Source organism: Hyla sarda, chromosome 4 (assembly GCF_029499605.1).
Source record: "Hyla sarda isolate aHylSar1 chromosome 4, aHylSar1.hap1, whole genome shotgun sequence".
Taxonomy (NCBI): domain Eukaryota; kingdom Metazoa; phylum Chordata; class Amphibia; order Anura; family Hylidae; genus Hyla; species Hyla sarda.
In genome coordinates, this window is record NC_079192.1 from 45,923,121 (window position 1) to 45,946,005 (window position 22,885).

At 42.7% G+C, this 22,885-nt stretch overlaps 1 protein-coding gene and 1 long non-coding RNA gene across 4 annotated transcripts in view; one reads left to right on the top strand and one right to left on the bottom strand.

Moving 5' to 3' along the window:
- Window positions 1–22,885, bottom strand: part of ADGRE5 (adhesion G protein-coupled receptor E5) — a 184,204-nt gene that overhangs the window by 47,424 nt on the left and 113,895 nt on the right. For all 3 annotated transcript variants that reach the window (XM_056570735.1, XM_056570737.1, XM_056570736.1), the window contains 3 exons: window positions 18,147–18,193; window positions 16,367–16,453; window positions 15,012–15,177 (listed from right to left, as the gene is read on the bottom strand). In XM_056570735.1, the coding sequence (XP_056426710.1) occupies window positions 15,012–15,177; window positions 16,367–16,453; window positions 18,147–18,193 (300 nt within the window). The remainder of the gene's footprint in view (window positions 1–15,011; window positions 15,178–16,366; window positions 16,454–18,146; window positions 18,194–22,885) is intronic.
- The window catches only part of LOC130367855 (uncharacterized), a 401,538-nt gene that overhangs the window by 28,690 nt on the left and 349,963 nt on the right, over window positions 1–22,885 (top strand). The gene's annotated exons all lie outside the window — the stretch shown is intronic.

Below are 22,885 nucleotides of genomic sequence, written 5' to 3' on the forward strand. Positions count from 1 at the left end.
GCGCAGAGAAGAGACGCCCCCGATGAAGATAGCAGCCCGGAACCACTATCCCACCGGACGACCTCCCCACCGGACAGTCCTGCAGCACCGGACCAGCACCGAGCGGAGGTGAGTACTGTAAAGAACTAAAGGGGGTGAGAGGGGGCTGGATGATGTCGAAGGCCGCAGTGGTCTTCAACTTGCGGACCTCCAGAGGTTTCAAAACTACAACTCCCAGCAAGCCCGGACAGCCGATGGCTTCCCGGGCTTGCTGGGAGTTGTAGTTTTGAAACCTCTGGAGGTCCGCAGGTTGAAGATCACTGAGGGCGGATAGTTCACAAGAGGATAATGACAAGAGGATGATGACAAGGGGATGATGAAGGGGGGTGGGGATGATGACAAGAGGATGATGAAGGGGGGTGGGGATGATAAGGGGATGATGAAGGGGGGTGGGGATGATAAGGGGATCATGAAGGGGGGTGGGGATGATGACAAGGGGATTATGACAAGGGGATGATGAAGGGGGGGTGGGATGATGACAAGGGAATGATGAAGGGGGGATCATGACAGGCGGTGATGATGAAGGGGGGATGATGACAGGTGATGATGATGAGGGTGTTAATGATGGGGGTCTGGATGATGACAGGGGGGGATGATGTATTTCCCACCCTAGGCTTATACTCGAGTCAATAACTTTTCCTGGGATTTTTGGGTCAAATTAGGGGCCTCGGCTTATATTCGGGTCGGCTTATACTCGAGTATATACGGTAATCCCAGCCCGGATTTTTCCTCCCCATGGGCATTACCTTACATTTATCAGTGTTGCACCTCATCTGCCACTTACCAGCCCAAACCTCCAACCTATGCAGATCCATTTGTAACAGTGCACTGTCCTCTATGGTGTTATCCACTTTACAGAGTTTAATATCATCTGCAAAGATTGCTACTTTACTATACAATCCCTCGACAAGGTCATTAATAAATATATTAACCCCTTAAGGACTGAGGGGTTTTCGGTTTTTGCACTTTCATTTTTTCCTCCTCGCCTTTTAAAAATCATAACTCTTTCAATTTTGCACCTAAAAATCCATATGATGGCTTATTTTTTGCGCCACCAATTCTACTTTGCAGTGACATCAGTCATTTTACCCAAAAATCTACAGTGAAATGGAAAATAAAATCATTGTGCGACGAAATTGAAGAAAAAACGCCATTTTGCAACTTTTGGGGGCTTCCGTTTATATGCATTCTGTAGGTCCATATGATTAAAATTATATCCTACTTATATCGGTTTGATTTTGTCGTACTTCTGGAAAAAATCATAACTACATGCACGTAAATTTATACGTTTAAAATTGTCATCTTCTGACCCCCTATAACTTTTTTTTTATTTTTCTGCGTATGGGTCGGTATGAGGGCTCATTTTTTGCGCCGTGATCTGACGTTTTTAGCGGTACAATTTTTGTATTGATCGGACTTTTTGATCGCTTTTTATTCATTTTTTCATGATATAAAAAGCGACCAAAAATACGTTATTTTGGACTTTGGAATTCTTTTGCGCGTACGCCATTGACCGTGCGGTTTCATTAATGATATATTTTTATAGTTCGGACATTTACGCACGCGGCGATACCACATATTTTTATTTTTATTTACACAGTTTTTTTTATGGGAAAAGGGGGGTGATTTGAATTTTTATTAGGGAAGGGGTTAAATGACCTTTGTTAACTTTTTGTTTTAACTTTTTTTTTGCAGTGCTATAGCTCCCATAGGGAGCTATAGCACTGCACACACTGATCTCCTTTGCTGATCCCTGCAGAGCCATAGCTCTGCATGGATCAGCGAGATAGGGGCTCGATTGCTCAAGCCTGTAGTTCAGGCAAACCCTGATCGGACGCCGCGGACACAGGTAAGGAGACCAATGTCTGCGTCCCAGCTGATCGGAACATTGCGATCGGATCAGCCCGACTGAGCTGCCGGGAAGCGTTTACTTTCGTTTTCAGACGCAGCGGTCAACTTTGATCGCCGCGTCTGAAGGGTTAACAGCGCACGGCACAACGATCGATGCCGCGCGCTGTTAGCCCAGGGTCCCGGCTATGATTAGCAGCCGGGACCGACTCGGTGTGGTGCTGGGTCACGGCGTGACCCCGTTTTTAACACCGGGTGCGGGCTTAGGACGTACAGGTACGTCCTAAGTCCTTAAGGGGTTAAATAGAATAGGACCCAAGACTGACCCCCATGGTACCCCACTAGTAACAGTCACTCAATCAGAATAAGTACCATTAATAACCACCCTCTGTTTCCTATCACTGAGCCAGTTACTTACCCACTTGCACGCATTCTCCCCCAGCCCCATCATTCTCATTTTATGAACCAACCTTTTATGTGGCACCGTGTCAAATGCTTTTGGAAAAATCAAGATATATGACATCCAGTGATTCCCCCTGGTCCAGTCTGGAACTCACCTCCTCATAAAAGCTGATCAGGTTAGCTTGACAGGACCGATCCCTCATAAAGCCATGCTGATATGGGGTCATACATTTATTTCTCCAAAATAGCATCTCTTAGAAAACGCTCAAACAATTTACATACAACTGAGATTAAACTAACAGGCCTATAAATCCCAGGGTGACTTTTTGACTCCTTTTTAAATATTGGCACCACATTTGTTATGCGCCAGTCCTGGGGAACCATCCCTGTCACTATATTAGAAATAGGGGTTTGTCTATAACTTTACTTAACTCCCTTAGGACACGGGGAAGAATGCCATCTGGACCTGGTGATTTGTATATTTAGATTTTTTGTAGGCGGCACTGTACTTCTTCCTGGGTTAGACAGGTGACCTGTACTGGGGAGTTTTTTTTTTTTTTAATTTAAACTCTCTGCTTGTAAGGAAAATGGACATACCAAATAAATTGTATATTGATTCACCCAAACAATATGTCTACTTCATGTTGGCATCATAAAGTTGACATGTTTTGACTTTTTGAAGACATTATCCCATAATGACAATGGACATAAATGTACGTCATGGTGCCGTGGTACTTAACGCACCATGGCATACATTTACGCTCTGCCATGACCACGAGCACCGGATCGGTGCATGCGTCTTGCCCGGCAGGTCCTGGCTGCTATCAGCAGCCAGGGACCCACTGGTAATGGCGGACATCTGCGATCGCACGGATGTCCGCCATTAACCCCACAGATGCCGTGATCAATACTGATCATGGCATCTGCGGCAGTATTTTAAATGGATGATCGGATAGCCTGCAGCGCTGCCGCAGGGAACCAATCATCCAGCATGGCGGCCAGAGGTCCCCTCACCTGGCTCTGGCCGTCTCCCGGGGTCTTCTGCTCTGGTCTGAGATCGAGCAAACCAGAGCAGAAGATGACCGATAACACTGATCAGTGCTATGCCCTATGAATAGCACTGAACAGTATTAGTAATCAAAGGATTGCTATAGATAGTCCCCTATGGGGACTATTAAAGTGTAAAAAGGAAAGTAAAAAAAAATAAAATAGAAAAATCTGCTTCCCCAATAAGAATGTAAAATGCCCTTTTTTCCCCATTTTACCCCTATAAAGTGTAAAAAATAAATAAAATGAATACACATATTTGGTATTGCCGCATGTGTAAATGTCCAAACTATTAAAATATAATGTTATTGATCCCTTATGGTGAACGGCGTGAACGTAAAAAAAAATAAAAAAATCGCGCAAAATTGCTGCTTTTTTGTCTGATTTCTTATATAATTTTTTTTTATAAAAATTTTATATACACAAATGTGGTATCAATAAAAAGTACAGATCATAGCAGCAAAAAATTTGCCCTCTTACTGCCGCTTATATGGAAAAATTAAAAGTTATAGGTCATCAAAATAGAAGGATTTGAAACATACTAATTTGGTTAAAAAGTTTGCGATTTTTTTTAAGCGCAATAATAATAGAAAAGACACATGTAATTTTTACCATAAATTGTACAATGTGAAAACTAAACTTTCCAAAATTTGCTAAATTGCGGTTTTCTTTTTAATTTCTCCACAGAAATAGTATTTTTTTGGTTGCGCCATACATTTTATGGTAAAATGAGTGATGTCATTACGCAAGACAACTGGTCGTGCAAAAAACAAGCCCTCATACTAGTCTGTGGATGAAAATATAAAAGAGTTACGATTATTAGAAGACAAGAAGGAAAAAGAAAATGCAAAAATAAAATTGGCCTGGTCCTTAAGGTCAAATGGGCTTGGACTTTTCAGCGACCAGTTCAGTTTAAAGTGGACTTGAGAGACCTTTCTGTGAGAAATACCCCATAAATTACCACATTATATAAACTACACCCCTCCAAGTATTTAAAATGACAAGTAAAAATTCAAAATCTTAAATTTTTACATTAACATGTTCTTGTAGACCCATTTTTAAAAAAATGTTTTGTAAAAGGAGAAAAAGCCCCCCCAAAATGTGTAACCCAATTTATCTCGAGTAAGGAAATATCTCATATGTGCATGTCAAGTGCTCTGTGGGTGCACTAGAGGGCTCAGAAGGGAAGGAGCGACAATGGGATTTTAGAGAGCAAATTTTGCTGAAATGGCTTTTGGGGGGGGGGGGGTATGTTGCATTTAGGAAGCCCCCATGGTGTCAGAACAGCAAAAAAAAAAACACACAAATGGCATACTATTTTAGAAACTACACCCCTCAAGGAATGTAACAAGGGGTACAGTGAGCCTTAACACCCCACAGCTGTTTGACAACTTTTCGTCAAAGTGGGAGGTGTAAATGAAAATAAAAAATGTTGTACTATAATGCTGTTTTTTTCCCCAAATTTACAATTTTTACAAGGGGTAATAGGAGAAAATGCCCCCCAAAAATTGTAACCCCATTTCCTCTGAGTATGGAAGCACCCCATGTGGTAACGTCAAGTGCTCTGCGGGCGCACTATAATGCTCAGAAGAGAAGGAGCTACATTTGGCTTTTGAAAAGCAAATTTTGCTGATATGGCTTTTGGGGGGCATGACGCATTTAGGAAGCCCCTATGGTGCCAGAACAGGAAGAAAAAACAAAACCTATATGGCATACTATTTTGGAATCTACACCCTTTAAGGCATGTAGCAAGGGTTATAGTGAGCCTTAACACCCCACAGATGTTTGACAAATTTTCACAAAAGTTACACATAAAAATGAAAAATTAGATTTTTTCACTAAAATGCTGGTGTTATCCCAAAGTTTTCATTTTTACAAGGGTTAATAGGAGAAAAAAGTCCCCCAAATTTGTAACACTATTTCTTCTGAATATGGAAATATCCCATATATGGATAGAAACTGCTCTGCGGGCGAACTACAGGACTCAGAAGAGAAGAAGCGCCATTGGGCTTTTGAGCGCTATGAGAGAATTTGGTTTGAATAGAAGTCGGGGGCCATGTGCGTTTACAAAGCCCCCATGGTGCCAAAACAGAAAATGAGTGCCATTGGGCTTTTGGAGAGAGAATTTGGCTGGAATTGAAGGCCATGTTCGTTTACAACGCCCCCATGCTGCCAGAACAGTGGACTCCCCCAACATGTGACCCCATTTTGGAAACTACAACCCTTATGGAATGTAACAAGGGGTGCAGTGAGCATTTACATCCCACTGGCACTTGACAGATCGTTGGAACAGTGGGCTGGGCTGTGCAAACGAAAAATTAAATTTTTCATTTTCACGGACCACTGTTCCAAAAATCAGAAGAAATGGGGTTACAAATTTTGGGGGGCTTTTTATTTTTATTTTTTGTGCATGCCAAGTGCTCTGTGGGTGCACTAGAGGGCTCAGAAGGGAAGGAGCGACAATGGGATTTTAGAGAGCAAATTTTGATGAAATGGCTTTTGGGGGGGGGGGGGGGTATGTTGCATTTAGGAAGCCCCCATGGTGTCAGAACAGCAAAAAAAAAACACACACATGGCATACTATTTTAGAAACTACACCCCTCAAGGAATGTAACAAGGGGTACAGTGAGCCTTAACACCCCACAGCTGTTTGACAACTTTTCGTCAAAGTGGGAGGTGTAAATGAAAATAAAAAATGTTGTACTATAATGCTGTTTTTTTCCCCAAATTTACAATTTTTACAAGGGGTAATAGGAGAAAATGCCCCCCCAAAATTGTAACCCCATTTCCTCTGAGTATGGAAGCACCCCATGTGGTAACGTCAAGTGCTCTGCGGGCGCACTATAATGCTCAGAAGAGAAGGAGCTACATTTGGCTTTTGAAAAGCAAATTTTGCTGATATGGCTTTTGGGGGGCATGACGCATTTAGGAAGCCCCTATGGTGCCAGAACAGGAAGAAAAAACAAAACCTATATGGCATACTATTTTGGAATCTACACCCTTTAAGGCATGTAGCAAGGGTTATAGTGAGCCTTAACACCCCACAGATGTTTGACAAATTTTCACAAAAGTTACACATAAAAATGAAAAATTAGATTTTTTCACTAAAATGCTGGTGTTATCCCAAAGTTTTCATTTTTACAAGGGTTAATAGGAGAAAAAAGTCCCCCAAATTTGTAACACTATTTCTTCTGAATATGGAAATATCCCATATATGGATAGAAACTGCTCTGCGGGCGAACTACAGGACTCAGAAGAGAAGAAGCGCCATTGGGCTTTTGAGCGCTATGAGAGAATTTGGTTTGAATAGAAGTCGGGGGCCATGTGCGTTTACAAAGCCCCCATGGTGCCAAAACAGAAAATGAGTGCCATTGGGCTTTTGAGAGAGAATTTGGCTGGAATTGAAGGCCATGTTCGTTTACAACGCCCCCATGCTGCCAGAACAGTGGACTCCCCCAACATGTGACCCCATTTTGGAAACTACAACCCTTATGGAATGTAACAAGGGGTGCAGTGAGCATTTACATCCCACTGGCACTTGACAGATCGTTGGAACAGTGGGCTGGGCTGTGCAAACGAAAAATTAAATTTTTCATTTTCACGGACCACTGTTCCAAAAATCAGAAGAAATGGGGTTACAAATTTTGGGGGGCTTTTTATTTTTATTTTTTGTGCATGTCAAGTGCTCTGTGGGTGCACTAGAGGGCTCAGAAGGGAAGGAGCGACAATGGGATTTTAGAGAGCAAATTTTGCTGAAATGGCTTTTGGGGGGGGGGGGGGTATGTTGCATTTAGGAAGCCCCCATGGTGTCAGAACAGCAAAAAAAAAAACACACATGGCATACTATTTTAGAAACTACACCCCTCAAGAAATGTAACAAGGGGTACAGTGAGCCTTAACACCCCACAGCTGTTTGACAACTTTTCGTCAAAGTGGGAGGTGTAAATGAAAATAAAAAATGTTGTACTATAATGCTGTTTTTTTCCCCAAATTTACAATTTTTACAAGGGGTAATAGGAGAAAATGCCCCCCAAAAATTGTAACCCCATTTCCTCTGAGTATGGAAGCACCCCATGTGGTAACGTCAAGTGCTCTGCGGGCGCACTATAATGCTCAGAAGAGAAGGAGCTACATTTGGCTTTTGAAAAGCAAATTTTGCTGATATGGCTTTTGGGGGGCATGACGCATTTAGGAAGCCCCTATGGTGCCAGAACAGGAAGAAAAAACAAAACCTATATGGCATACTATTTTGGAAACTACACCCTTTAAGGCATGTAGCAAGGGTTATAGTGAGCCTTAACACCCCACAGATGTTTGACAAATTTTCACAAAAGTTACACATAAAAATGAAAAATTAGATTTTTTCACTAAAATGCTGGTGTTATCCCAAAGTTTTCATTTTTACAAGGGTTAATAGGAGAAAAAAGTCCCCCAAATTTGTAACACTATTTCTTCTGAATATGGAAATATCCCATATATGGATAGAAAATGCTCTGCGGGCGAACTACAGGACTCAGAAGAGAAGAAGCGCCATTGGGCTTTTGAGCGCTATGAGAGAATTTGGTTTGAATAGAAGTCGGGGGCCATGTGCGTTTACAAAGCCCCCATGGTGCCAAAACAGAAAATGAGTGCCATTGGGCTTTTGGAGAGAGAATTTGGCTGGGATTGAAGGCCATGTTCGTTTACAACGCCCCCATGCTGCCAGAACAGTGGACTCCCCCAACATGTGACCCCATTTTGGAAACTACAACCCTTATGGAATGTAACAAGGGGTGCAGTGAGCATTTACATCCCACTGGCACTTGACAGATCGTTGGAACAGTGGACTGGGCTGTGCAAACGAAAAATGAAATTTTTCATTTTCACGGACCACTGTTCCAAAAATCAGAAGAAATGGGGTTACAAATTTTGGGGGGCTTTTTTTTTTTTTTTTTTTACTATTACCTCTTGTGAAAATGAAAACTTTAATTGAAATTTGTGAAACACCTGTGGAGTGTTAAGGCTCACTATACCCCTTGTTATGTTCTATGAAGGCTATAGTTTCCAAAATGGGGTCACATGTGGGTGTTTTTTTTTTTTTTATGAGATTATGTCAGAACCACTGTAATATCAGCCACCCCTGTGCAAATCACTAATTTAGGCCTCAAATGTTCATGGTGCGCTCTCACTCCTGAGCACTGTTGTGTGCCCGCAGAGCACTTTTTGCCCACATACAGGATATTTTCGTACTCTGGAGAAATTGCTTTACAAATTTTGGGGGTCTTGTTTTTCTTTTCCTTTTGTGAAAATGAAAAGTATGGGCCAACACCACCATGTTAGTGTAAAAAATGAAATTTCCTTTCCTTAAGGGTTAAAAGGAGGAAAAGCCCCACAAAATTTGTAACACAATTTCTCCCGAGTACGGAGATACCCCGCATGTGGCCCTAAACTGTTTCCGTGAAATACGACAGGGCTTCGAGGTGAGTGAGCGCCATGGGAATTTGAGGCTTAAATTAGGGATTTGCATAGGAGCGTTACACCTGCTTCCACCACCAAATATACCCTATGCCATGTTTCCCAAACAAGGGGCCTCCAGCTGTTGCAAAACTCTCAGCATGCCTGGACAGTCAATGGCCGTCCGGTAATGCCAGGAGTTGTTGTTTTGCAACAGCTGGAGGCTCCGCTTAGTAAACGCTGCTGTATGGAACGTTTTTCATTTTTATTTTAGGTGGAGTTGGGTGGCGGGGGGGGCGGTTATTGTGTAAGGGTGTACATGTAGTGTTTCACTTATTATTTTGTGGTAGTGTAGTGTAGTTAGTGTTTTTAGGGTATATTCACATGGGTGGGGGATAACAGTGAGTTTCCTGCTGGGTGGCAAATTTTCCACAGCTCCAACTTGCATTGGAACACTAGCCCATGTGAGGGGGGGGGGGGGGGGGGTTGTTTACGGGCGCAGAACTACAACTATAAGCATGATCTGACAGACTGTGCATGCTGGGAGTTGTAGTTTTGCTACAGCTGGAGGCACACTGGTAGGAAAACACTGAATTAGGTAACAGACTAACTCAGTGTTTACCCACCAGTGTGCCTGCAGCTGTTGCAAAACTACAACTCCAAGCATGTACTGACAGCCATTTGCTGCCGGGTAGTGGTTTCTAAACTGTGGTCCTCCAGGTCCTCTGGACATGCTGGGAGTTGTAGTGTTGTAATTTGTAAGGGGGAGGCCACTTACCCCCGGCATCATGGCCGCCACCTCTGGACACCTGCTGCTGCCGTCAATCCCGCCGCGCACCCACCACACACCCGATCACTGATCGGGCTAATCGAATGGGGCCCCTGGTGTCAGGCGGGAGTGGTCTCCCTCCAGACACCCCGGGACTTTAGCTGAAGCGCGCATTTAATGAACGCTGTATATACACGGCGGAATGCATGGAGGTATCGTGTCACTCGGCGTGTGTGTATATATATATATATATATATATATATATATATGGCGTTCTGCGTGAAGGGGTTAATATATTTGCTTTTTCCTGATCCCAGTCTATAATTTCTTCCTCATCATTTTTCAAGGGGCCAACACTTTTATTTTTAACCTTTCTGCTATTTATATAGTTATTAAACATTTTGGGGTTAGTTTTACTCTCCTTGGCAAGGAGTCTTTCCGTCTCCACTTTTGCGGCTGTTATCTGATTTTTACATATTCTACATTTTTGCTCTATAGCTTTTTAATGCTTCTTCACGCCGTCCTGTTTCAGTGCTTTATTTTTGTCATTTATTGCCCCCTTTAAGGGGTATGCTGAAAAACCTATCCCCTATCCTAAGGATAGGGGATAAGTTTCAGATCGCAGGAGGTCTGACCGCTGGGGCCCCTAGCGATCTCCTGTACAGGGCCCCAGCTTGCTGGCCAGATAGCGGGTGTCAACCACCGCATGAAGCGGCGACTGACACGTCCCCTCAATACATCTCTATGGCAGAGCCGGAGATTGCCGAAGGCAGCGCTTCGACTCTGCCATAGAGTTGTATTGAACTGGCGTGTCAGCAAGCTGGCCAGCAAGCTGGGGCCCCGTACAGGAGATCGCAGGGGGCCCCAGCAGTCAGACCACCTGCAATCTGAAACTTATCCTATATCCTTAGGATAGGGGATACGTTTTTCAGCACTGGAGATCTCCTTTAACATTTTCATTCATCCTTATTGGTTTTCTTTTATTTCTGACCCTTTTATTCCCATAAGGTATATACATCTTACAGTGAGAATTTAAGATCTTTTTAAAAGTCTCCCATGTAGTGTCAGTATTCTTGGTTTTGAGGGCAATGTCCCATTTTATATTGTTAAGGGCTTCTCTGAGTTGATCAAACTTTGCCTTTCTAAAGTTCATTGTTTTTGTGGCCCCTCCAGAGATTCCCTTATTGAAGAACAAGTTATAATGTATTATATTATGATCACTATTTCCTAGGTGTCCTTCTACTTGCACATTAGTTACTCAGGTCTGTTGGTTAATATTAAGTCTAGTAGAGCGCCCCCTCTGGTCGGGCTCTGCACCATTTGGGACAGATAATTGACTTTATGTATAGTCAGAAACCTGTTTCCTTTATGAGATTCACAGTTCTCAGTCTCCCAGTTTATATCAGGATAAAGTCCCCCATTATTATCACCTCATTCTGATTTGCTGCCTTGTTTATTTGCCTCAGTAATTGATCTTCTGCCTCTTCCATTATGTTTGGTGGCTTATAACAAACCCCATCAGGATTTATTTTTTATTTTTATCTCCATATATATTTCTACCCATAATGACTCCACGTTATCGTTTCCCTCCCATATATCCTCCCGTAGTGCGGCCTTCAGACTCGATTTCACATAAAGACAAACTCCTCCCCCTTTCCGTTTTGTCCGATCCTTCCTGAATAGACTATAACCCTGTATGGTGACCGCCCAGTCACAGCTAAACCAAGTCCCTGTTATACCCGCTATGTCATAATCCTCCTCAGAAATTATCAACTCCAGTTTGTCAGTTTTATTGGTCAGACTTCTGGCATTAGTCAACATGCAATTCAATGGTTTATGTTTTTTTTTTATGAAGCCTATTCCTATTAACTTCTAACCCCTCCCTCCACTCCACCCCAGGTACATTAATAAGTCCCCCCTCTCTATCTACACTATCTTGCCCCTCTACATTGTAGGTTCCCTCCCCCCAGTTTAAACACTCCTCCACCCTTCAAGCCATCTTCTCCCCAAGCACAGCTCCACCCTCCCCATTGAGGTGCAGCCCGTCCCTACGGTAGAGCCGGTATCTGACAGCGAAGTCGGCCCAGTTCTCCATGAACCCAAACCCCTCCTTCCTACACCAGCTTCTGAGCCACTTGTTTACCTCCCTGATCTCCCGCTGCCTCTCTGGTGCGGCTCGTGGTACAGGTAATAATTCAGAAAAGACTACCTTGTAGGTTCTTGCCTTAAGCTTGCGGCCTAAGTCCCTGAAATCATTTTTAAGGACACTCCACCTACCTCTTACTTTGTCATTGGTGACAATATGTACCATGACCGCTGGGTCCTCTCTAGCCCTACCCAGCAAGCTGTCAACCCGATGCGTGATGTGCCGAACTCGTGCGCCAGGAAGACAACACACTGTTCAGCGATCCCTGATTAGAGCCAGGATACTGAAACATGTTATTTTTTCTAATCTGTGTATTTCTTTTATCTCATTTCTGTACTCAATTACTGGGACAGCAATCTCTCCTGTGTTTTACAACAAGCCCTTTGGACATAGGTAGAGGCAGTGATATGTATGGAAAAAGTTACTAGTTATACACTGCGACCTTCGCGTTCAGCTGTGTAGGCCACTGCAGCTAACCCCATTCGAATGAGAACACACTGCAATCTGCTGGTGTACAGTCATCAAACCAACTACCAGCTCTGTTGTTTTCATTTTCCCTGTTACTTTCTATATAAAAACATCCGAATTTTGTGACCACTGATCTGGCAGGCATTAGGACCACTCGGAAATGTCTTATAGATGGTAATGCATGTTCTTGTGGACTCTGCAGACTTGTCTATTCTTTCTGCAGATGCCGGAATCAGAATTTCCATGGCAGAAACATCTGGCGTGGAAATTCTGCTGTGTGAACAGTGCAGCGGAATGTCCATATTGAACCTGGCCTAAGTGTTATGCTAGTTGCTTACCTTTCTTAAAAACATGAGGAGGAGCCAGGAAAAATCAGAGTTTAAAAAAGCTGCTGGGACCCTGGTAAGGCTGGGTTTACATCACGTTTTAGGCAATACAGGAGCGCATACGACTGGGGTAAGCTAAAACCGGGCGCTGCCATATGTAGCCCGTATGTAATGTATTTCAATGAGCCGACTGGAGTGAATTGAAATACATTACATACGGCCACGTACAGTAGGGATAGAGGAGTGCCCGGTTTTAGCTCCCCCCAGCCGTAGGCGGTTCCATATTGCCTAAAACGTGATGTGAACCAAGCCTAACTAGTCATTGGGGCAGCTCCCTGCGGCTGCTCTCCTCCCTGCCAAAACTAAAAGATACCTCTCTCCCAATACACAGATACTTAACCCCTTAACGACCAAGGACGCATATTTACGTCCTTGGCCGGCTCCCGCAATATAACGCGGGGTCACGCGGTGTCGGGTCGGTCCCGGCATGTATCTGATGCCGGGGCTAATAGCGCGCGACTGCGATCGCAGTGCCACGCTCTATTAACCCTTTAGACGTGGTGTTCAAAGTTGAACGCCGCGTCTAAACCGAAAGTGAAAGCTGCTCAGCGGGGCTGATCGGGACTACCGCAGTGAAAATGCGATGTCCCGATCAGCTGGGACACGAGCTGAGTTCCTCTTACCTGCCTCCGGCGTGTCCCCTCGGTGATTGTCTGCTCCAAGCCTGAGATTCAGGCTTGAGCAATCGACCGCTGATGACGCTGATCATTGCAAAGCTATGGCTTTGCAGTGAACAGTGCTGGCAATCAGTGTATGCAGTGTTATAGGTCCCTGCGGGAGCTATAACACTGCAAAAAAAAGTGTAAAAAAAAAGTTAATAAATGTGATTTAACCCTTTCCTTAATAAAAGTTCAAATCACCCCCCTTTTCCCATAAAAAAAAACACCATGTAAATAAAAATAAATATAAACATATGTGGTAACGCCACGTGCATAAATGTCCAAACTATAAAAATATATCAATAATTAAACAACACGGTCAATGGCATATGGGCAAAAAAAATTGCAAAGTCCAAAATAACGTATTTTTGGTCACTTTTTATATCATGAAAAAATGAATAAAAAGCGATCAAAAAGTCCTATCAATACAAAAATGAAACCTCTAAAAACTTCAGATTACTGAGCAAAAAATGAGTCCTCATACCGCCCCATATGCAGAAAAATTCAAAAGTTATAGGGGTCAGAAGATGACAATTTTAAACGTATACATTTTTCTGCATGTAGTTATTTTTTATAGAAGTACAACAAAATCAAACCTATATAAGTAGGGTATCATTTTAATCATATGGATCTACAGAATAAAGATAAGGTGTAATTTTTACCGAAAAATGTACTGCGTAGAAACGGAAGCCCCCAAAATTACAAAATGCCATTTTTTCTTCAATATCGTCGCACAATGTTTTTTTTTCCGTTTCGCCGTAGATTTTTGGGTAAAATGACTGACACTGCAAAGTAGAATTGGTGGCGCAAAAACCCGTGGTCCTTAAGGGGTTAAATGACTAGTTACCCAGCTTTTTTAAATTATGATTTAAATCTTGTGTGTCAGGATCATGCCCCCTGTGCCTGTTTCATGTTGCCCATACGGCACAGGTAGGTTAAGTGTTAGTAGGTTAGGTGTTACGAGAAACCTTGGCGCTGGTGTGCGGGCTCAGGTATATCCTTTATATAAGGATATTCTGGCTAATGTCTTGATTTTAAAGGAGTAGTCCAGTGGTGATTCAGTGGTGAGCAACTTATCCCCTATCCTAAGGATAGGGGATAAGTTGCAGATCGCGGGGGGTCCGACCCCTGGGGCCCCCCGCGATCTCCTGTACGGAGCCCCGACAGCCCGCTGGAAGGGGGCGTGTCGACCTCCGCACGAGGCGGCGGCCGACACGCCCCCTCAATACAACTCTATGGCAGAGCCGAAGCGCTGCCTTCGGCAATCTCCGGCTCTGCCATAGAGATGTATTGAGGGGGCGTGTCGGCCGCCGCCTCGTGCGGGGGTCGACACCCGCTATCTCAGCGGAGAGCCGGGGCCCCGTACAGAGAGATCGCAGGGGGCCCCAGCGGTCGGACCCCCCGCGATCTCAAACTTATCCCCTATCCTTAGGATAGGGGATAAGTTTTTCACCACTGGACTACCCCTTTAACATCATTTTGAGGGTTAGTCATATGTTACCGTCTACATCTACCACAGTAATGCACCTAAATGTATGTATTATTCTCTATGTTACACATCCACAACTTTCATCTGGTGTAGGATGCCATTGTGGCACTTGTGGTCCGCTGCAGGCATCCTCCATTGTATGCATTTTATGCTGGGGATCGCCCCTAGCAATGGACCACAAGGGCAGGATCTGCTCCCCCAGCATTAATGCACTACTGCATTTGGGGTTCTTTTCATTTAAAACCACCTTTTTTTCTTGTTGTTCAGAATTAAAAAGGTGCCAGATTTCCTTTAACAATATAGAATGCATCGTAAGAATACTCACTGATCGTTTTCTTCTTGTTGGTGAGTGACAAAGCTTTCTGTTTTAAAAGAACCAAGTTCTGTACTGTGAGTTCCACAGTTTTCAGGATATTTCCCGCTTTCTGTAATCTATCAGACTTATTGACATAGCTAAATCCATCAATCAGACCATCCAGGCCTTCCAAAAGCTTCCAGAAGCAAAGAGATCAAAATGTGATTATTAAGCAGATCTTTAATAACAAATCAGTTTATTTTTGCCAAAAACTGTGGAAATCTACTGGGTGGCACCAAGTTACTTACTACCCGTTGACTGGGTTTTTGTATACAGGAGGGTCTGGCGTGGGGTCTGTATACTTGAGGGGGGGGGGGTTGATCTCGCCTAGTGTTTAAAGGGGTACTCCGCTGCTCTGCGTTTGGAACAAACAGTTCCGAACGCTGGAGCAGGTGCCGGGAGCTTGTGACGTCATAGTCCCGCCCCCTCGTGATGTCACACCCCGCCCCCTCAATGCAAGTCTATGGGAGAGGGCATGATGGCTGTCATGCCCCCTCTCATTGACTTGCATTGGGGGGGCAGGGCTATGACGTCACTAGCCCCCAGCATCGGCTCCAGCATTTAAAACAGTTTGTTCCAAACGCTAAGCAGCAGAGTACCCCTTTAATGTGCATTTTATTATGGGCTTAAGGTTGCCATGTGTACTATTTGTACTTTAATTAAAAATGCTGCCAGTTGGGTATTTTCTAAAGAGTTGGTACAAGTACAGTAATACAAGTACAGTAATACAAGTACTGTAATACAAGTACAGTAATACAGCCATAAAAAGCAGGTATTTAGGTGTAAATAGGTGTAAATATTTAGGTGTAAATATTATTGATGTATTATTGATGTACACACACACACACACACACACACATATATACATATTGTAATGTATGTACTGTACCTAGAAGGGGGCAAGCAAAGTGGTGCTGATATAAATAAGATAAAGAAACATTAGAAAATTAAGGGTGAAAAACCTAAATGGATTTTACAGTGTTGTAAGGCTGGGTTCATGCAACATGTAGACTGTATACCAGCAAAAAGCTATACGTGGCGTCCCTGCAGCAGGCTTATTGACTTTACTCAAAAGTGTTGTCTACTGCCCTTTTGAGTCCTGCAAAATAAAGGTATCTGAAACAGAACGAACATAGTCACTAGTAGAGGGATAGTCTACTAGTGACTATGTTCGTTCTGTTTCAGATACCTTTATTTTGCAGGACTCAAAAGGGCAGTAGACAACACTTTTGAGTCACTATTTGACTATATTCAGTCCATTAAACCACTGGACCTGGCACGAGTATACAGGGTGTGAACATGGTTATTATTGTTTGCTATCTTACCTTCTCCAATGAGAGCTCATCCTGGGTAGTGTCGTTCTTACAATATGGTGTAAAGTTATTAGTGAAATCTTTCAGTTTGCATTCAATCTGGATGGATAGAGACAAAGGGATGTTTACTCATTTTCATGATATACCGTATATTTTTACCGCTCTTTAACCCAGTATCTAGTTCCACTTAAAGGGGTACTCCGCTGCTCACTGTTCCGAATGCTGGTGCCGGGAGCTCGTGATGTCATAGCCCTGCCCCCTCATGACATCACTCCCATAGACGGCTGTCAAGCCCCCTCCCATAGACTTGCATTGAGGGGGCGGGGCATCACGCCCCGCCCCCTCATGCAAGTCTATGGGAGGGGGCTTGACAGCCGTCTATGGGAGTGATGTCATGAGGGGGCAGGGCTATGACATCACGAGCTCCCGGCTCCAGAACAGTTTGTTCCAAACGCTGAGCAGCGGAGTACCCCTTCAACCTCTTCTGTCACTCTTAGGCCTCCTTTATAAATACTTTATTCTCTCTCTTGTAAATCCTATTTGATGGCACTTTTTATTCCAATTTTATTTGAATTCTGTACACATCAGGCATGGCAAAGGGGTCCGCGCTAGATTCGCTCGGACATACACTGTCACTGTTGACAACAATGCATATCTGAGCAGATCCGCCAAAAAAAAAAAAAAAAAAATGAACCTGGAATCTGAGTTTCCACAGCAAAATGTTTTGCCACAGAAATTCTTCATTGTGTATGGTTCAGCAGAATTCCATTGAAAACAATAGGAGGCGCTGCTCAGAAATTCCGTAGCGTAAATGTGCCCTTATTTTATCACTTATTTTAGGCCACCCTGTATTACCATAGAGCCTTACTTAAAACAGAATCATTGTAAACATGGGCATCTATTGGATTCCCATAATGGGTTAATTTCTTTCAGGCAGTATGCATCTCCCAGAAGCAGAGTTGGGGCTACATGTCGTGCTAAAAAAAAAGTCACATAAGGGCCAGGCTTCCAGGTTTTTTTCTGGGATTTTTTGGAAAACTGCCACCGCAGTTTTTGAGCCAAAGTCAAAATTGGATCCATGAGGAAGGAAAAGTAGAAGTCCTTCCATTATATTTCCCATTCCTTTTTAATACACGTATTACTTTGACTCAAAAACCACAGTGGTAGTTAAAAAAAAAAAAAACACCAGATAAAAACCTGTGTGGAAATCTAGTGTTAGCGGTAATGGAAGCTGCTGTATGTCATTCCGCTTCTCTCTACCAATATCCAGTGTTCACAGTAATCAGGAATCCTTTCCCGCTGGATGCCAGGCACAGTATGTCGTCCCCACTCTCTGGTTATGGGAGCTGTACAATATTTACTCCTAGCAACTATTAGTTTAATAGTTCTCTTTATTTAAAGGGTTACTCCGCTCCCCAGCATCCGTAACTCAATGTTCTGAACACTAGGTGCGGGCTTCCGTGTTCACGCCCGCCCTCTCGTGACGTCACGCCACACCCTGTCATTTCTCGCCCCCTTAATAAAAGTCTACGGGAAGGGGGCACGACAGCCGTCATGCCCTCTCCCATAGACTTGCATTGAGGGAGGCGGGACGTGACGTCACGGGCGGGGCGTGACGTCACGAGGGGCGGGTGTGAACACGGAAGCCCGCACTCAGCGTTCGGAACATTGCGTTCTGGATGCTGGGGAGCGGAGTTACCCTTTATTTCTTCATGAGGACATAGGGATATATAGAGAATAAATTATAAACCAACCAGCAAAGGACATTAGAAGGAGACCATGTATATCTTACCGGATCATGATGACATTCCTTTCGGGTTGCATTATTTTTGCATTTCACTAGAGAGAATAGCATATGATAAAATCAGTAATGGGAATATGGGAACATCCAATATATACATATATATATATATATGTAGCACAACCACAAGTTTCTAGATGATGCAGGGTGCAAGCAGCCCAAGGGACCAAGTCACAGACCCCAAAAATTTCTATTTAAGTAATCCAAAAGCACTTCAGTATTGTAAAAAAAAATAATAATTGTTTATTCACCCGTGTCTGAGCTTGTAGCCATTTTCATGCTTGAAAATGGCTACAAGCACAGACACTGGTGAATTAACTATATTGGTTTTTCGCAATACTGGAGTGCTGGTCGATTACTCGAATATATATATATATATACGGTATATATATATATATATATATATATATATATACATTTTCTTTAAAAAATTTACAGCAGTGTCAATGATAAAGCATTCAAGCTGTGGAGATTGTGACACTTCACCAGGAAGATAAAAGTATTGTCATGGACACTCAGGTGTTTGTTATGACATGAGACATTTAGTGTTGACTTTCTACAACAATAGGACTGATTTGTATATGATGGGAGGATGGCTCCGTACGTTCTTTATTAGGCTGCGTTCACACGGCCGTCTAGACCCGTCCCTTTATTCTCCCGTCAAAAAAAATGGACAATAACGGATGCAAACGGATGTTATCCGTTTGGATCTGTTTGGATCCGTTATTGTTCAGTTAATAAACCCAAAATTTTTTTTATTTTTGTTCTGAGCATGCTCAGAAGTAAAAACGGATCAAAAAACGGATGCAAACAGGTGACATTAAAGACTCATCCGTTTTCCATAGACTTCAATGTTAAATTTACTGTATCTGTTTTTTCTTAAATTTTTTTGGACAGAAGAAAATATACCGTATGTGCCGGAAAAATACTGCAAATGGAAATGAGTGCAGACGGGTACAAACGGATGTAAACGGATTGAAAAAAAATCCCATTGACATGAATGGGATTTTTTTAAACCATTTTTAATCCGTTTATAGCCTGCAAGAACGGAACCGAAACGGGGATGAAAAAACGGGGACAGACGGCCACGTGAACGCACCCTTAGTTAGGTTGTATAGGAGTTATCCAGGTTTAGAAAACGAGGGCGAATTTCTTCCAAACACAGCACCACACCTGTCCTCAGTTTGCATATTGTATTACAGTTTGGCTCCATTCACTTCAATGGAAAAATCACACATAACCTGAGGACGGCTGATGGTGCTGGTTTTTGAAGAAATCAGCTGTTTTTCAAATCCTGGATAAGACCTTTAACATTTTGGTATGTTTTTATATACATATTGAGGGACATTTATCAATCTTTGCTTATGAATTCTTTTTTTTTTTAGTAATTTTTTCCTTACTTTTTTTTTGCTTATGTCTGACTTATTTATCAACTGGTTTCAGCCTGTTGATAATTTTCTTTCACGTAAGCAATTTTTCCTTTTTTACTTTGGTAGTAGCTTTTTCTGCTCCATGTTTGAGCTGGAGTAAATTTAGTAAATTTTTAACCCTGTTGCGACTTTTTTTTTTGCGCAGTTGCGACTGTCGCAGTTAATAAATACCTGACTACCCGTAGTCCATTTAAAAATTCTTACTACGTAGTTAATTTTTGGAAAACTTGCTTTTCTTGCTTTCCAGTCAAAATGTCGCACAAAAAATCGCGTAGTCGCAGTTGCGACAATTTTGCGACAATTATAGTAGAGAAAACCTGACTAAACCCCTTGATAAATGTCCATAATTGAGTCCCAATCAATTTTTGTGATGTGCTATTTTTCACCATTCATGATCTCAGATTATTTCAAGAAAATGTCCACCTTATGACTAGACATATTCACTACAAGGTATCCTTTTTTCATTTTAAGAGACTCTACCAAGTCAAAATGTCAAACATGGACGCTCAATGCAAAACAAATTGATGGAGGATATATTTAAAGCTATCTTATGGCATTTAGTTAAAAGGGTTGTCCAGCGGAATTTATTTTACAATTTTCCCCAGGCTGCCTAATAACATTATAAAAATTTTAAAGGGGTACTCCAGTGGAAAAATTTTATTTTTAAATCAACTGGTGCCAGAAAGTTAAACAGATTTGTAAATTATCCTTCCAGTATTTATCAGCTGCTGTATAAATTATCCTTCCAGTACTTATCAGCTGCTGTATATTCCAGAGGAAGTTCTTTTCTTTTTGAATTTCCTTTCTGTCTGACCACATTGCTCTCTGCTGACACATTGCTCTCTGCTCTCTGCAGAGCAAATCCCCATAGCAAACCTCTCCTGCTCTGGACAGTTCCTGAAATGGACAGAGGTGTCAGCAGAGAGCACTGTGGTCAGACAGAAAAGAAATTCAAAAAAGAAAAGAACTTCCTCTGGAGCATAAAGCAACTGATAAGTACTGGAAGGATTAAGATTTTCACATAGAAGTAATTTACAAATCTGTTTAACTTTCTGGCACCAGTTGATTTAAAAAAAAAGTTGTTTCCCACCGGAGTACCCCTTTAACTCACTTTCCTCCGCTCCCTCGTAACTATGAATCTGCTTTTCTCCGAGCTGTAGAGTGTAGCATCTACAGCTGGGGGATCGGACAGTGGCGCTAGCTAATCATTGGCTGAGGCGGGGCACTGCTGTGGCCAATGATTGGTGAGTGGTGTTATGATGTCACTTGTCTTGGCGCCATGTCTCCAGCAGAGACCAAGCTGGAGACATGGCGCCAAGACATGGCACTCAGCAGTTTTAGGATTTTCATGCCAGATCTGTCGCCAGAGACTGAAAATGTTGTGTAAATGCTTCCTAAAAGATCCTTCTTGTGGTCAGCTGTTATCGCCAGCAGAAAATAACTCTGTGACCATATTGCAGCGTGCGAATGCACCCCAAAAGATCTAAGCAGCAAACTTTGTCAAAACCAAAATTTGTGTCAGTCTGAAAACTTTTGGCCATGACTGTAGATGGATAAGGCCACATTCTGACTACCTGCATCTACTAATAGAAGCCGCCTCGGACACCATACTGTGTTCCCATTTTCAGGCTATAAACAGTATGTAGTAAACTCCCCTAGTGACAGCAGCAGGCAGCCAGAATTCTGGGGATTTGGAGTCATTGGATTTGGATTTGACTCTCTTATAACGAAGACGTATTAGGAAATTTATCAACACAGAATTGTGAACATATTTATATTAAAATGAACAAACTGAGGTTTGAGTATAGAAAGCAGCTCTGCAGCTGGCACATTGTGTCAGTTCTTAACCCCTTAAGGACTCAGGATTTTTCCGTTTTTACACTTTCGTTTTTTCCTCCTTACCATTTAAAAATCATAACCCTTTCAATTTTCCACCTAAAAATCCATATTATGGCTTATTTTTTGCGTCGCCAATTCTACTTTGCAGGAACATTAGTCATTTTACCCAAAAATGCACGGCGAAACGGAAAAAAAAATCATTGTGCGACAAAATCGAAGAAAAAACGCCATTTTGTAAGTTTTGAGGGCTTCCGTTTCTACGCAGTGCATATTTCGGTAAAAATTATGCCTTATAATTATTCTGTAGGTCCATACAGTTAAAATGATACCCTACTTATATAGGTTTGATTTTGTCGGACTTCTGGAAAAAAATCATAACTACATGCAGGAAAATGTATACGTTTAAAAATGTCATCTTCTGACCCTTATAACTTTTTTATTTTTCCATGTACGGGGCGGTATGAGGGCTCATTTTTTGCGCCGTGATCTGAGGTTTTTATCGGTATGATTTTTGTTTTGATTGGACTTTTTGATCACTTTTTATTCATTTTTTAATGGTATAAAAAGTGACCAAAATACGCTTTTTTGGACTTTGGAATTTTTTTGCGCGCACGCCATTGACCGTACGGCTTAATTAATGATATATTTTTATAGTTCGGACATTTACGCACGCGGCGATACCACATATGTTTGTTTATTTTTTTTTTTACACTGTTATTTTTTTTATGGGAAAAGGGGGGTGATTCAAACTTTTATTAGGGAAGGGGTTAAATGACCTTTATTAACACTTTTTTACTTTTTTTTTGCAGTGTTCTAGGTCCCATAGGGACCTAGAACACTGCACACACTGATCTCTTGCACAGATCACAGGCGTGTATTAACACGCCTGTGATCAGTGTTATCGGCGCTTGACTGCTCCTGCCTGGATCTCAGGCACGGAGCAGTCATTCGCCGATCGGACACCGAGGAGGCAGGTAAGGGCCCTCCCGGTGTCTGGTCAGCTGTTCGGGATGCCGCGATTTCACCGCGGCGGTCCCGAACAGCCAGACTGAGCAGCCGGGTCACTTTCACTTTCTCTTTAGAAGCGGCGGTCAGCTTTGACCGCCGCTTCTAAAGGGTTAATACCACACATCGCCGCGATCAGCGATGTGTGGTATTAGCCGCGGGTCCCGGCCGTTGATGAGCGCCGGGACCGACGCGATATGATGCGGGATCGCGGCGCAATCCCGCTTCATATCGCGGGAGCCGGCGCAGGACGTAAATATACGTCCTGCGTCGTTAAGGGGTTAATATACCCTACAGACTCAATGGTTATGTAGCAATAGATTACTTAAAGGGGTATTCCGGTGGAAAACATTTTTTTTTTTTTTTTAATCAACTGGTGCCAGAAAGTTAAACAGATTTGTTAATAACTTCTATTAAAAAATCTTAATCCTTCCAGTACTTATTAGCGACTGAATA